Genomic DNA, 14899 nt, shown 5'->3' with positions numbered 1-14899 from the left:
TGATTCCTAATTAACTGGAAAAGTTAGCGTCATTTTTGCTTTATGTATGGAAAAGAGTGCATGTCTAGGAAAGAACCTCATAAAATATTAATTAGTGACCTTTTTAATTTATGACTCCTCTAATTCAATAAAAGGACTTATAATTTCAAAAACTTATTCATGTTCATTCTTTTTATTTTAATGACAATAAATATACATATTAACAAAGAGTGTAAAATTTTTAACAGCATTTAGGAGTGAGCATGATATGATATGATATGGTACGTTATTTGAAACTTCGGTATGATAATTTCGATATTCGATTTTTTAAAACTATTACATCATTACCATACCAATTTAATTCGGTATGGTTTGGTATTTTGAAGTCCTGTTTTGATATTTTGCGGTATGGTAAATCGGTAACCATAGTTTGTTAACTTCGACTAATATATACTCATATAATAGAGTATTATGACTTCGACGATTCAAAAAATGGTGTCAATGGTATTATACTAAAATATTACACATGTAGAAACATATATTCAAAAGAAAGTATAAACAACTCTTTTTATTAATCTATTACATTTAAAATACATTTCAATCAAAATAGAGTAGTCAAAGTTTTAACTTTTAAGCATTTAGTTTCTACTAATACTAGGTTGCATATTTGCTAGTATGGTATTCGGTATTTTGGGTATGTTATTTCTAAATACCAAATATCATATCAAATACCAAAAATATTTAAAATGTATACTATATACCATACCAAATACCATAATACCAAAACCACAGTATCAAAAATTTTGGTATGGTATGGTAATTCGGTATATACCATAGCATGCCCATCGCTTACGACATTAGTTAAATATCATTAGATTCAATGTCGTTATAGGGTTTAAGGACATTTACAAAGAGTGTTAATTGTCTATAAAAAAATATTTAGCAACAATTAAGTTATTATCATTAAGTAATTGTCGCTAAAAATTATTTTTAGTATCGTGTGGGTTCTTCATTGATAGATGCTTACCTTTGTCTTGCCTAAGCACTATAATACTTGCTAAAAGATTATGTAATTATTAAGGTATATTTTGAGTGTTAGGCATTTTTCATGTAGTGTCAAGGGGAAAGGAAAAAATATTAGGTATCAATTTCACTTCTCTTGAGTTGAGCTTGAAAGACAGTTGAAAGCATGCGAAAGGCAAGAATTCCCTCTAAATATAGAAAGTTGGTATACGTCATTTTGATAACATAATTGTTTCAAGGTTAATAGTTGCTGCTCTTAGGGTCTATATCCCTAATCCCTTCATAATAACTGGACGAATTTAAGTTAATTAAAATTCAGTTACTTATATAATCCACCTACAATGAATTAAAATAATGACTAATATGAATATTTTATAAAATATCCATATTTATTGATGTATAGTCTTAGGTCTAAGGAAATGATTTAGCAAAAAAATAATTAATGTTGAGGAAAATATGGAAAAAAAAATATGTATAGTGGTAAGGTGTGCGTACATGTACCCTATCCTCCCCAGACCCCACTTGTGGGATCCCACTGTGTATGTTGTTGTTGTTGTTATTGATTGACATGACACACACGTGTAAAACATATTCTCTAAACTAGTCATTACAAAAAGCACAAAAATTACTTCTCAACTCGAAAATCTCCCAGTACACAATGCATTATTGTATATTTTATGCATTTACATATGACAAAAAGTAAAACATATAGGGGCCATTTGGTTACTGGATAAGAGTTGAGTTATTCATGAATAAAATATTGCATAAGCTTTTACCATGTTTGGTAACATTTATGTGTAAGGTATAAAATTCAATACACATAATACTATGTTTGGTTAGAAAATTAGAAAATCACATACTAATACATGTATAAGCTATGAGTAAATCTATGTATTATTTTATGCGGGGTATAAGATGGAATAAGTTATACAAGAATAACTAATACATGAATAAAAATATAAATTGACAACTTCACCCTTCACTCTCAATCGAATATACTCCACATCTTTTCAATATGATCCCATCCAGTTACTTTGCAGACCCACCTTCCATGGCAGCCAACTCCACTTTCTCTCCTCCACCGTCCGGCGGCGACAGGGACTTCAATTATGACGTCACTTGGTATGGTAATATCCAGTACACACTTTTATATTCACGATTGTGGACTTCAATTAGGATGTCGCTTGGTATGGTAACATCCAATACACAATTTTATATTCACGAGTGTTGTATATGCATTCCCATGGAAATAATTGTTGGTAAATAGCACACATCGAAAGCATTCCAGAATTATACTGCTTACATGAATTATAGACAATAACCATAAATACATATCACATACAAAGTATGCTGAAAATTAACTCAAGGAATACCTCTTGAAGCGTGCACAAATATCTTGAAGTAAGTCAGACTCCAGTTCTATGGTCTTCTACAGTGATCTCAAATTAATTAACAACTGAACTCTCTCAATACTTGGGCTGACAAGTATCGTATAGAAAACTGATTGTCTTTCTAGGTTAGAAGAAACCCTTATTTATAGAGATTTCTTCCTTATCCAAAAACGAGAGGAAAACCACAATCCTTTTCCTTCAAGGAATAAAACACCCGTTCCTTTTTCTCGTTTTCTAGAAAATAGGATTCTGAGTTCTAGTTAAATATGAGACTGTAGGGACCACATAATTAATTACTGAGGCTTCTTATTATGGAAATAATTCCAAAAATTAATTTGAATTATTCTTACTATAATAAATTACAAATCATTCCACTAGAAATTCGTAATTGCACTCCTCTATTTATATTTTAAAATTTTCCACTAAACACTTATTTAATTTCTCATGTTAAGATTACAGATACTAATCAATAAATTCAATGATTAATTTTCTTTAGAGCAATACTTAACTTATTTCATGTGCCAGATTCATAAATGTACCGACCGGATTTGCACATGAAAACTTATAAGCTTCTCATAAAAATGTATATCATCAATCTCTATATTGAGACATAGATTCCAACAACTAACTAATCATTTCACAAATATATATTATTATCATCCAATCTACTAGGCATATTGATCTATCTCAGAATCTCATCTTTTAATAAATCAGAATGATAATCACTATATACAGATCATAATCGTTATATCAAGATTGAGAATATAAGCACATTTAATAGTTTAGAGAATATATTTTTATCAGTTAATCTAAAACATCTATCTTTACTCGGTCCCGTTCAATACATACAAAATGCACTAGCACGAGAAGTTAGAACTATACCATTCTCATATTCAATTGAATAAGTAAATAAACAATTGTTTAATAAACAATATTATATGGTTAATAGTATATCCTAACAATAACTTCTCACATGATCAAATATTTGGACCTTGTGAAACTTTGTGATCCAAACTTTTGATTAAAGGATATATTGGCAATAAATAATTTATTTTTAAAAAGTATATAATGTTTATTAATTTTTAACTTAACAAATCAACACTCAGAGAAATTATTAAACCCTCCATAACTTAACTATGCATAATTAAACCCTACATAAAGAAACACTGCATAACTAAATCCTGCATTGCTAATACTTGCATAATTAATACATGTATTACTAATACCTTCATAACTCTAACCAGCAACCAAACGGCCCCATAATGTCTTACAACTTCTCCTTGATCAATGTCATTTGTAATTCTTAAAAACAATGTCCCTATTATGAAGAAAAAAATAACAAAATTATTCTTATAATCTAATGCTAAAAATTAGTGAAAACCTTTAGTGTCGATATTCTAGGATCTTGTGGCGACTATTGTCACTGCTGAAGGACTAGTTTCTTGGAGTGAATCCTAGTTGGCAACTCTTATGTCGAGGGATTAGTCTCATATGGCTTACCACGTCACTAAAAATTGGATTTAACTCTTCAGGATATTTATGATCTCTTGAAATAACATCGGGGGCATTTTTTATCCCAAATGTAACGGAGGATATATTCGAATAGTTAGAGTGTATTAGTTATGCTTGCATTAATTATATATAAATTATTCTTTATGTATTGTTTGGTTTGATGTAATAAATATAGCATGGGATTGCATAATTTGTTGTAAAAAATTTATTTACAAAAATATCCTCCATAAATATGATGAAAAAGATGTAAAAAAGGTTTTGAAGGACAATTGAGTCTTTAATCATGCTAATGCATGCATTAGAACGTCTTGCATTACTAATACCATGAATTTTCATGTATTAGTAATACACACCTCAGTACACAATAGAGTGTATACATAAGTTCAAAAAGTGTACCAAATAAGGTACTATTAATACATAAAGTTAATGCATGCATTATTTCTTCTAATACATGCATTCTACCAAATGACCCCTAATTGATTTGAAAAATAATGAAGAAAATTGGTGCCTACTACTTATCGAGGGACTAGGTCCTTGGTATAGTTTCTCGTAAAACAATAAATAAGTTAACACGCATATTTACGTGGAAACCCCCCTAACTCCAGGAGTAGGAGTAAAAACCACGACCTCAAATACACTAATCTCTTCAAGTTTTATAATTACAACTTAATAATTAAAGGAACTACCTCAAGTACCTAGCCACAAACAATTCACTAAAACTGTTACTGTATCCTAAAACTCTCTCAAGAAGCCAAATCCACTTCTTGTTATAAGCCTCACAAATTCACACACTATAACTCAACAAACATACAAAATTGTATAAGAACAACTTAGATTAAGTCTTCTTGATCCCGCTTGCTTGAGTTCTCCTATCGCTTGAGAATAGTTGCTTCTGTGCGTGTGCAATAGGTTGTTGAAAACCATCTTGCTCTCTTGCTTTGATAGATGCAATAAAACGTGCAGTAAGTAGTCCTCTCCTTTATAGAAAAGCCACAAAACCTTTCCTTGTTGTACAATGACACGGTTTAGTTTTTCTTGTTTGACATGGGCACTACCTTTTATAACATATTACCATAAGTATATTTTTACCAAAAATAGGGTTTGCCTCATTATTGAAACTTGTTTGACAAGATTTCTTCAAATAATTATTTAATGATGACTGATGAGGCAAAAAGTTGTAAAAATATTAATCAATTGCTTATGATTTATGAAAGTGGACAAGAAAAATGAAGTTTTATTTTTAATATATTAAACAAGTAAGCAAAAAAAATGTTATTATTATTTTTTTGTTTCGAACTTGTGAAGTTATTTAGATATCACCTTTTATTTAGTTTATATCACTTTTCATTTATTTGTATCACCTATGCGTTAAGTATATATCAGATAGATATTTTTTAGTTTTTTTTTTCTAATGATGCATAAGCATAAACCAAAGTCATCGTAAATGATGTGTAATTATAATTGTTTCTTCATCAAAATTTTGTTTAAAGCTAATTATGGCAACTTGAGTACAATATTTGTACGTGGATTTAATGTTATAGTCATATTCTTTAACCAAGTATTTCTGAAGAGCCAATTTCTATTCAATTAGTAACACATCTAATTTATTCTTGCAATAGTAAATCTCTTCTAGTACCAGATAAAGAACTGATTTTGCTTAGTAACTTTTTAACTTTTATTTTTGCCCATTATTTAGATTTTCAAACTTGATAAAAGTTATATCTAGATGGGTCCAAATATCTTGCCATGAATATTGCTTTTGATGATTGAAAAATTTAAGATCCCTCTTCAACTAGTTTTTCTGTCACAAAATATTTGTTGAGTATTAAACTTCTTGAATTTTGATTAATATTTTAAAATATTTTTTTAGAATTATTGAAATGAAAAGAATTGCAATTTACAGTATTTTTCATGTAATTTTTTTATATGTTTAAATTTATCTAATTAAATTTAATTTTAAAAATAATCAAATTGACTTTTCGGAAAGCAAAATATGACGATTATTTTAAAAGGAGTAAATACTATATTATATATTGTTTGAATCATCACGGATTTTTTTAAAAATGATTTGTTTAAAATTTTGTTACTTAAAACATTGTAGTATGATTGTGACTATAAATAATTGAAAAGCATTTATGTTCCTAAGCATAAAATCTGTGTAGTTATATCATTTTTTCTTATTATGGATAAGATGAGAAGAGTAAAGTAAATTATTTTTAAATATAAAAAATTGTCGTTCTTGTTTTAATAGAAGTTGATAGTGTCATCCCTTAACTCTAAACTATTTAAGTTTATCTAATGATTTTGGATAGCAAATCTAGAAAAATCAAAAGTGTTTTTTTTTTTGGTTTTTGATTTTATTTTAGAAAGTTAAGGTATTTTGTCCTAGAGCAGATTCCTTTTCTAAACTAAAAAATTTACTTACCTTCAATCGATATTATTTTTCTTGAGTCAGGAGCTGTTGTTTACCTTCCAACAATATTCTTTTTTATAGATATCATCAAAAAATGGAAAAACTAAGAAAAATTTTCTTTGTCTTGTTCACACCCAGAAAAGAAAAGATCAATTGAAAATGCCGACAACTCAATTTATCTGATAAACAACTCATATTTAGCCTATGCTAGATTAATCGAAAGTGTTTTTGATGATAATAAAACATATTATCAAAAGCTGAAAATATAACTTTTTCCAAAAAATACTTTTAGAACTTTGGTCACAATGGTGGGAGTAGGATTTTTATTGAGAGTGTCAACATAGGCGAACCCATGTGGTGGGTTTGGGGTGCACGTGCACTTGTTAACTTCGGAAAAAACTTATATACCCTAAAGAACTATCATAAATTATAAAAGTGTAACTACACCCTAAAACGTTCTATGTGGTGTTTCAATTCTCGATGAAAATGATACTACTGTTGTATTTTGGGATAACATTTTATAGGATAGTCCAAATTAGGTGATTCAAATTTCTGCATAACCCCAACATCATTACCTACAACTTTTGTGAAGACCATATCTTAATATTCAGAGGCTAAGTATGTCAAATAAATTAATTTTTGAAAGATATAGTGCTGTGATGAAATAAAGTATTTGTAGAAGAAATATCATATCTCACTGTAGGATGCTCCAATTTAGTTGATTCCAGAATGACATAAAGTAGACATCTAGATATACAATTCATATGAAGACACCAAATCTTAATTAGAAAGTTATCTTGTTCAAACGTAGCTCTGAAAAAAGGATATTCCGTAAACAAAAGATCCATCTCACCAACCATGGAAGATCTAGTCCATTTGACATCACCATAACATCAATAGTCCTCCATTTGACATCACCATGACATCACAATCCTCCATTGAATTTTAAAGATCATTCTTTATAATTATTTTTATTTATTGTTAGGTCTTCCTCCACACCTAAAAATACCACCTTATTTTCTCATTTTATTCATCAAGTTTTCTCAAGCAACTCTTCTCCTTATACACTTCTTTACTCATTCTCAAATATAGTTTTAATTTTTAGTAGTGTAGAAATACTATTTCGGTGATTCTTATACTCCGGGTAGTATACAAAACGCTCCGGCGAGAAGAAAAAGGCTAGAGATTCAAGATTATTTATTGAGTTCTTCAATTCGGAGTAAAGTTTTAAATTCTAGCTATGTAAGGTTATTCATAGCATTGGATTGAGTACATCCATGCGCCAAATATTTAAATTCATCGTAATTGAGTTATAATTGAGTCTTACCCTAATTCTTAAATTCTAAATGAGTTAATTCTTCTTCTATTGAGATAAATATATTTATGCCTTGAGATTATTATTATTTTTATCTCTCATATTATTGGAATTGTTGTTCGTGGCTACTATTTCATTAACCCTAATTGGTTTGATGTTCATGATTAATTTTTTATGTATGTTTTGAGTAAAGATGTTGGATTTTAATATACATTGACAAAAAGAGTGATTTGAATTAATACTATATATGTATTTTATTGAGTTTTAAAATAGCAAAAATATTGAGTTTAAATGAATTTGATTATTTGGATTCAATAATATTTTGAGCAAGTTGTTTTGATGAGATGTAAATGATGTTTCGAAGTGTGATGATTGATGAAGAGGTAATGAGGTGAGTTTGATGTTTTAAATTAAAGTCCAATGAGACTAGATGATGAGGTTAATATGAGCACATATTTTGGGAGTAGTATTGAGCACCGAGTTGGGTAAGAGTTTAACTGACTCAAACCTCAGAACTACGTAGCCAGCGTAGTATGGAGGCTATGCCTCTCATATCCCAAAAAGAGAACTTTGATGATTGGATCCAAGATGGTGATGTTCTTTACCCGAGCAAGGTATTGGATAGATGTGGCAACAACATCCTTCGTTGTATCATCACTAGCTCATAAGTGATGATTGTTGGTTAGAGAAACTCCCAACTGAGTAAACATTGCTTATTATTATTTTTAAACTTGCATTAATATTGATGTTGAGATGATGTTGAGTTTTGAGATGAGTCTTCTTGAGAGAAGTTTCTTGATATCTGTCCTTACTTTCTGCCATTGTACATACTCGTACATTCTATGTACTAACGTCATTCGACCTGCATCGTTTTATGATGCAGATACAAGTATTAGAGATCTTCAACAGGCGTATCATTGAAGATCATTTCTTTCCAGTTATTTGGCGAGTTCTTCTTATATTCGGAGGAACTCTTTATCCTTTTATTATTGTTGAGTATTATGTTTTCTTTGAGGTAGTCATGGACATATCATTGGCACCATCCGATAGTGTTAGAGGCTTCGTAGACAGAGTTTCATGATGTAATTGGAATAGTTTTCCTTTGAAACTACTTCTTCTAAGGATTATTTCTTTCCTTTGATGTTGATGATGACGAGTCCACATAAGTATTCTTATTTTTACGTAAGTCTTCCATTGATGAACGAATAAGTGATGAGACTAAGTAGTTCTCTCAGAGGCCAGAGATGGTTTCTGAGTGCCAACCACGCCTAAGATACCCTCTTGGGGCGTGATAAAAAGGACCCTTCAAACCGATCTGCCAAATTGTTCATTAGGTCAGGGTGCCCCTTAGGGCGTGAACGTCGACGTGTGACTCGATTTCGAGTTTAGGTGTCTTTATTTTCATTTTTAGCTGATAATTAAAAAAATACATAAAACATGTAGGTGGTAGGTCTCAAAACATGCAACATAACATATACAAAATGGTGCCCAAGCCATGGTCCACAGAGCAAGCTTCATTATTTACTTATGTCATTTAATTTCTATCTATACATTAGAATATCAAATGAGACGGTGTTGCATGTTATCACTTCCGCTAACATGCATTTATCCTGAGATCGCCTCTGGATGTCAAATTTGATAATGTAAATGCACAAAAAAAATAAAAGGAATTCAACACATAATATAGATATACATAGAAAAGTAAAGTTCCTTGGATGTTATTTACGCTATAATTTTTCTATAAACTAACACCTCTTGAATACATGTAGCTTCGCCATTACTTGATCAAGCACATATTAATATTGTAATAACTAGCTAAACTAAATGGTTAAAGGTTCAATATCGACAGCAGGATAGCAAAAACATCATACTTGTTACCCTCATTTCGAAGTTCAATCACCTCCAGTGTAATTATCTTAGCTCTCCTGCTCAGTGAGTAACGTGACTTCAAATTTGGACACCAACCATAGAAGCAACCTCAATTCTACCTCGTCGCATTACACCTGCCACATGTGCAGTAGTAGTGTCAACACTAGTTAACCAAGTCTCAACATTGGGTGATATGACTTGTAAGTTTCTCCGGGCAGCCTCCACTCTTTGATGCACACCGCTTCTGATATTCTCCAGCATTTGAGATTCTTCATCCAGAGATGTGATGTTGCTCTTGTTGTAATATAAATACCCAATCCCTCGCGCAACTGTCTGGATCAAGCAATCTGTGACTTTTTTCACAAAAATAGATAACAATTCCATAGCAACAAACTAGCTATCTGTCATTAGTAGCATCTAGTAGAGATTACAAAAGAACAGAGATGACTAGCTTAGCAAGTATAATATTTACTTTAAAGATATATGAAAAGAGTACTATTCAAATGGTTTAATTGGAAATAATTAGAATTGAACATAGCTTTATTGAGATCAACTACTTTCACCTCATCATCATTGTCCACACTTTCGATGCTCGGTGTACTCACAGATCCCTGTTGGACAAAACCTCTTCATTTCATGGCAGTCTTAAATCTTCACTTCTCTGAGAAATGGAAATTCAAGAGCACGCTTCGTTAGAAAGAAATGCCCCACCTTTGCCAGGCCTTGAAACCTTGAAGCCTCAGCTCTTCATTTAAGGCCTGTTTGAATATGCGATATGAAATCATAATTTAAAATCAGATTGATTTGAAATTGAAGTTTTGTTTGGACGTGCAATTTGGATTTCTTAAATAAGTGTTACACAAAGTATATATACTCTTTTCAAATTTAAAGTACATGAGATTTTTTGTAAAAATATATATAGACAATACATTTTTAGGAAAAAGTGGGGGCCAAAAAAACATTGGGGCTCCGACCATTGCTATAGTGGCCTTATAGTTGAGTCGGCCCTGGGTCGGGCATGCAGCAGAAATCTGGCCCCAAAGAAAGTCGGGATCAACAAACTTCTCAATGCATCAAAGCTCATCTTGTGCCCAAAGATACCCCTGTTGATCCCTCTTAGCCTGGGGCCTCCACCTTGTCCGAGATGTGTAAGCGGCCCCCACCTTGTCCAAGATGTGCAAGCAATGATTTCATGACTGACACCAATCAACCTCAAGTCCAGAACCAACTTTAGATACGTGACACAACTCAAGTACTGTTTCAAAATAGCCTTTTAAGCTTGGTTAACTAAAAAAGGTGTAAACTCATGAGTTGAGGATGACCAACATATGACTTTTAATTGTTTTTAACTTACATATGGTTCTTATAACAGTTCAATTTGCTCAATTTTGAGTTAAGTAGGTAATGGACTGATCATCTTGAAGTCCAAATAGTCATTATTTGTATCGAGTAAAAGTAATTGTGTGTATTGTATTCAAGATTTTGTATGGAGTAAAAGTAAGGTAATCAACAATCAGTATTTCATTTGCCAAGAAATATTCAATGTACTTTCCTTTAGACTAATAAATTCTAAATTCAATCAGTAAAATGTAGACACAAAGGAACATTTTTTCATCATTTACAGTAAGGTGCACATTCTACTCTCTATTTATCCTATAGTTCCAAGGTGCATCAGCTTTAATTGTGTTCGTGTTGTTCAATTTCTGCACCCTGCATGCATAGTCTTGCAGCATGGATCACTATGCCCGGTAAATGGAAGAAGACAGTGAATGTGCAGTTGATGAAATTGATATGTCCAATGTTAGCATCGTACAATATCTCTTGGCTATATATCACAAGGTACCCCATGAACAATACCTGCACAGCGTGTATCTATCACAAGCAGTATTCAACAAGTTAGTCATATTATTCATTCAAACAAGAGTCAGCGAGTTCCAAAATGACTACATTGTATGCATACAACTGCTTACCGTTATCATCCAAAGAGCTCTGTGTCTGTCCAAGTGAATGAAAGCAATTCCGGAGATCATTAGAAAATAACAATATTTCTGGCAACCGATGAAGATTTCACTCCTTTCCGATGTTGTCATGGCTCTATAGAAGAAATTTCCAATGCCAATTGTTGTACCAGCCAAAAGTCTGAGAACATAGCTGGAGAACAAGCATGTAATGTTAAGATTATCAGAATATTCTTTCAAATAAGGAACAGAGAACGTCCAGGGCTAATCAACTACAGATACATACAGAAGGAGCAGAGGATTAACAGAGCAAGCAAATGTGTTGTAACCAAGAATGCACAAATTCTAGTAGCCCCTTTTAGCAAACTGCGCAAGAAAGATACGGAACGTGATGGAGAATGACTATGTCTTATGTCAAATTCATCCACTCCAAGTCCTTATTACAATTTTCCATTAAAGATCCATTTAAGATCACAAGTATATACAATTGAAGACTACAAAAAACAATGACAAGAAAACACTAAAAAAGAAAACACAGAAAACTTGATCAACAACAGATATCTAAACAATGTTTAGTATCTTTTGAGTCTTACCTTTGCTCTCTTTTGAAGAGATAATTGGTAAAAGCGCTAACAGAAGCACCGAATGAATAGGCAACCAACATCGAGAGTAAGAACCTCACGTTCTGCATAAGACAGAAGATTTACGTGATAAGAAGCGACTTCAAGAATAATTCAACAAAATCTACAAGTCCCTGATAACGTACGTACCAGTCTCCCTGGTGGAGTGAAGTAAATCCAGATTAAACCTGCTACAAAAGAAAGGACTGTGAATTTCCCCCCGGCTATCGAGATCCATTGCAAAAAGGATCCAAAAGTAGAGCTCAACATGGCACAGAAGAGACAAAGATACACCTATATTTATTTTCAGCAAAACATAATCAATCTCACAGGAAAAAGGGGAATCCAATACATAGAGGCAGAAGCAAAAATGCATGTTTTCCAGCTAACACGAGAAGCTAAAATCTGAAAAATGCTTGACTCCATTCCATCCGTCATACTTTCAAGTTCATTAAACTGTTCAAAATTTTAACTACTATAACTTTGATACGTGAAATTAATATCTTAATTTCCCGTCCGTCAAATACTCTCATATAAGGAAATCAAGTCAAAGAGTGCAAAATTCAACTCAAAAACTACTTCAGTGGCTTTGAAACTACAATAATTTTATCAGATTATCGCTAATGGCATAAGCAAGTGCAAAAGAAAGAGCCAAAAAATGTCAAAATCAAAATCTTGTGAGAATCGAAATTCATCAATCCGCAAGTAGAATGTTGCCTTATCTGAAAATCACGACAATTTAGGAATTGGGGATTTAGCATGATCATCTTCTGATCGGCTAGTACGTATTACTAACCAGATTACAGTAAAGAAAAATCTCATAATAAATTCATGAAATTACAACAATTTCATAATGAATGTGTTAGGATGAATTGTACACTATTGCGCATTTTTATTTCTTACGTTCGTGATCAAGAAGAAGGAAAGGGAAAAAAAATGAAAGTGTTAGGATGAATTGTACCTGCTTCAAGGTTCTGTGCACTCCCTCGGGAATTTCATCGGAATTCATCATGTCATCTCTATTCCAATTCCTATTGAAGTACCATTTCACAGCATTAATGGCCTGAAGTTTCATCTCTGAGAAATTTATCTTCTTCTTCTTCTTTTTTTCGGAGAAAATGTGAGCTCTGGCCGTTATTCCTTGAAGGATATTTACGGTTATAGGCTGAGTCTTGGGAATAAGACGGGGGTAATTTGGTCTCCAGCCTCAGGTTGTAGGCGGGAAGTTCTAGAAATAACTTTTGTCGCCAATTTCTATTTTCTTTTTCTCTTATGATTTTTCTAAATTAATCGCATTGCTTCTATTTAAATTAATTTAATTTCCAAAATGTGAAACTATTGATTTAGGCTCCTATCAAAATTTGAATTATCTTAACTAAAAGAATATTTTACTACTCAATTGTCAAGACATTTTACGTGGATTATATCTCTATGATTCACACTTTTTGATCCCAAGACATGATTAAAAAAAGGCATAATAGATAAGAATGTTTATTTAATTTTGCCTCAACTGACATATAGATCTTTAACTTTGGATGTTCACAAGGAAGTACTTAAACTTGTATAAAATTGAACAAATAGAAACATTTGTCGTATGTGGCGATTCAGGTTATCGAGGACATGACATTAGATAGGAGGGTGTGGAAGACACGTATTAGGATAAAATGTTAGTAAGTAGTGTAGTGTTGTCTTGCTTAGGGTGGTTGGTGTTTGCTATTATACAAGTTGTATTATTGTCGTTCTTTTTATTTTTTATTTTTTTATATTTATCATTTTTTATTACTGTTTGCAATAATCTATCCTAGTATGTTGTTTATTATGTTTCGATTATAACACTATTTTTTTTTTTGCTCCCATCTGGTATACTTTGCATTGTTTCCTTGTTACTTGCAATATTTTCTTCATTGTCTCCTTCATCTTTATAGTTAAATTTGTTGCACTTGAGCCGAATGTCTTTCAAAAACAGACTATCTACCTCTACGAGGTAGTGGTAAGGTCTGCGCACATTCTACCCTCCAAATTTGAGTTGTGAAATTTCACTGGATATGTTGTTGTTTCACTAATTAAATTATATTTAAAGTTTAAATCAAATTTTCATATTTTTTAGGGAAGCTACATTCAAATACCAAATATTGTTGGCGAAAACTATAACCAAACACAACTCCAACTTCAAAATCCAAATAAAATGAAAAACTATTAGTAAGAGTATGTAGTATCTTGTATCTGAGAGTTAAGGTATGACATTATGGGACAATCTATTTTGAGTTACTACTCTTTTAGAACCTATTTGATAGTATATTTCAGGTAAGTTGGTCAAATTGAATGATTTTGCTAGTTTTTAGAAATGAAGGGGGATTTATAAACCAGATTTAGAAAAAGTATACTCAAATATAAAATATTATTTGCAAAAAGTGTCAAAAACAACTCTAATTTTAAAAATTTCAAATAAAATGTATTATGTTTGATTTTGGCATAATACATATATATATATATATACTATTTAACCTAATTTTAGCTGATAGCTATGCCCTCCAACTTTGAGTGTGAACAAGTAGACACTTAAACTTGTATAAAATAAAAAAAGTAGACACACACATCTTACGTGGAATAATACATGTATGCCTCCATGTAGGACACAAATTTAACATGTAGGACACCACGAAGGACGAATGTGTCTATATGTTCAATTTTTTTCTATGGGTTTTTGAGGAGCGGGAGAAATTGTTGGAATTCTATGAAAGGATCTCGAAAACCAGGATGCATGCCAGCTTTGTACGACCAGGTAGAGTGGCATAAGATCTGCCTCTAGGCTTACAAGT

General features: G+C 31.7%; 1 protein-coding gene across 2 annotated transcripts; it reads right to left on the bottom strand.

Annotated features, from left to right (window-relative positions):
* Positions 1-11000: 11000 nt before the first annotated feature.
* Positions 11001-13299, bottom strand: LOC129892605 (uncharacterized). 2 transcript variants are annotated; one of them, XM_055968188.1, is made up of 5 exons: positions 13042-13266; positions 12231-12268; positions 12054-12145; positions 11473-11653; positions 11001-11374 (listed from the first exon to the last, which is right to left on the bottom strand). In XM_055968188.1, the coding sequence occupies exons 3-5, from the start codon at positions 12122-12124 to the stop codon at positions 11180-11182; spliced, it is 447 nt and encodes a 148-aa protein (XP_055824163.1). In that variant the 5' UTR covers positions 12125-12145; positions 12231-12268; positions 13042-13266; the 3' UTR covers positions 11001-11179. The 2 variants fall into 2 exon arrangements, 1 of the variants encoding a protein (XP_055824163.1); XR_008767353.1 differs by lacking the exons at positions 11001-11374; positions 11473-11653; positions 12054-12145; positions 12231-12268 and adding an exon at positions 12275-12374 and having other exon boundaries at positions 13042-13299.
* Between the last annotated feature and the right edge of the window lie 1600 nt (positions 13300-14899).

Source organism: Solanum dulcamara, chromosome 6 (genome assembly GCF_947179165.1).
Source record: "Solanum dulcamara chromosome 6, daSolDulc1.2, whole genome shotgun sequence".
Taxonomy (NCBI): domain Eukaryota; kingdom Viridiplantae; phylum Streptophyta; class Magnoliopsida; order Solanales; family Solanaceae; genus Solanum; species Solanum dulcamara.
Note: the sequence above shows the minus strand (reverse complement) of the source record. Positions and strands in the feature narration are given on the sequence as shown.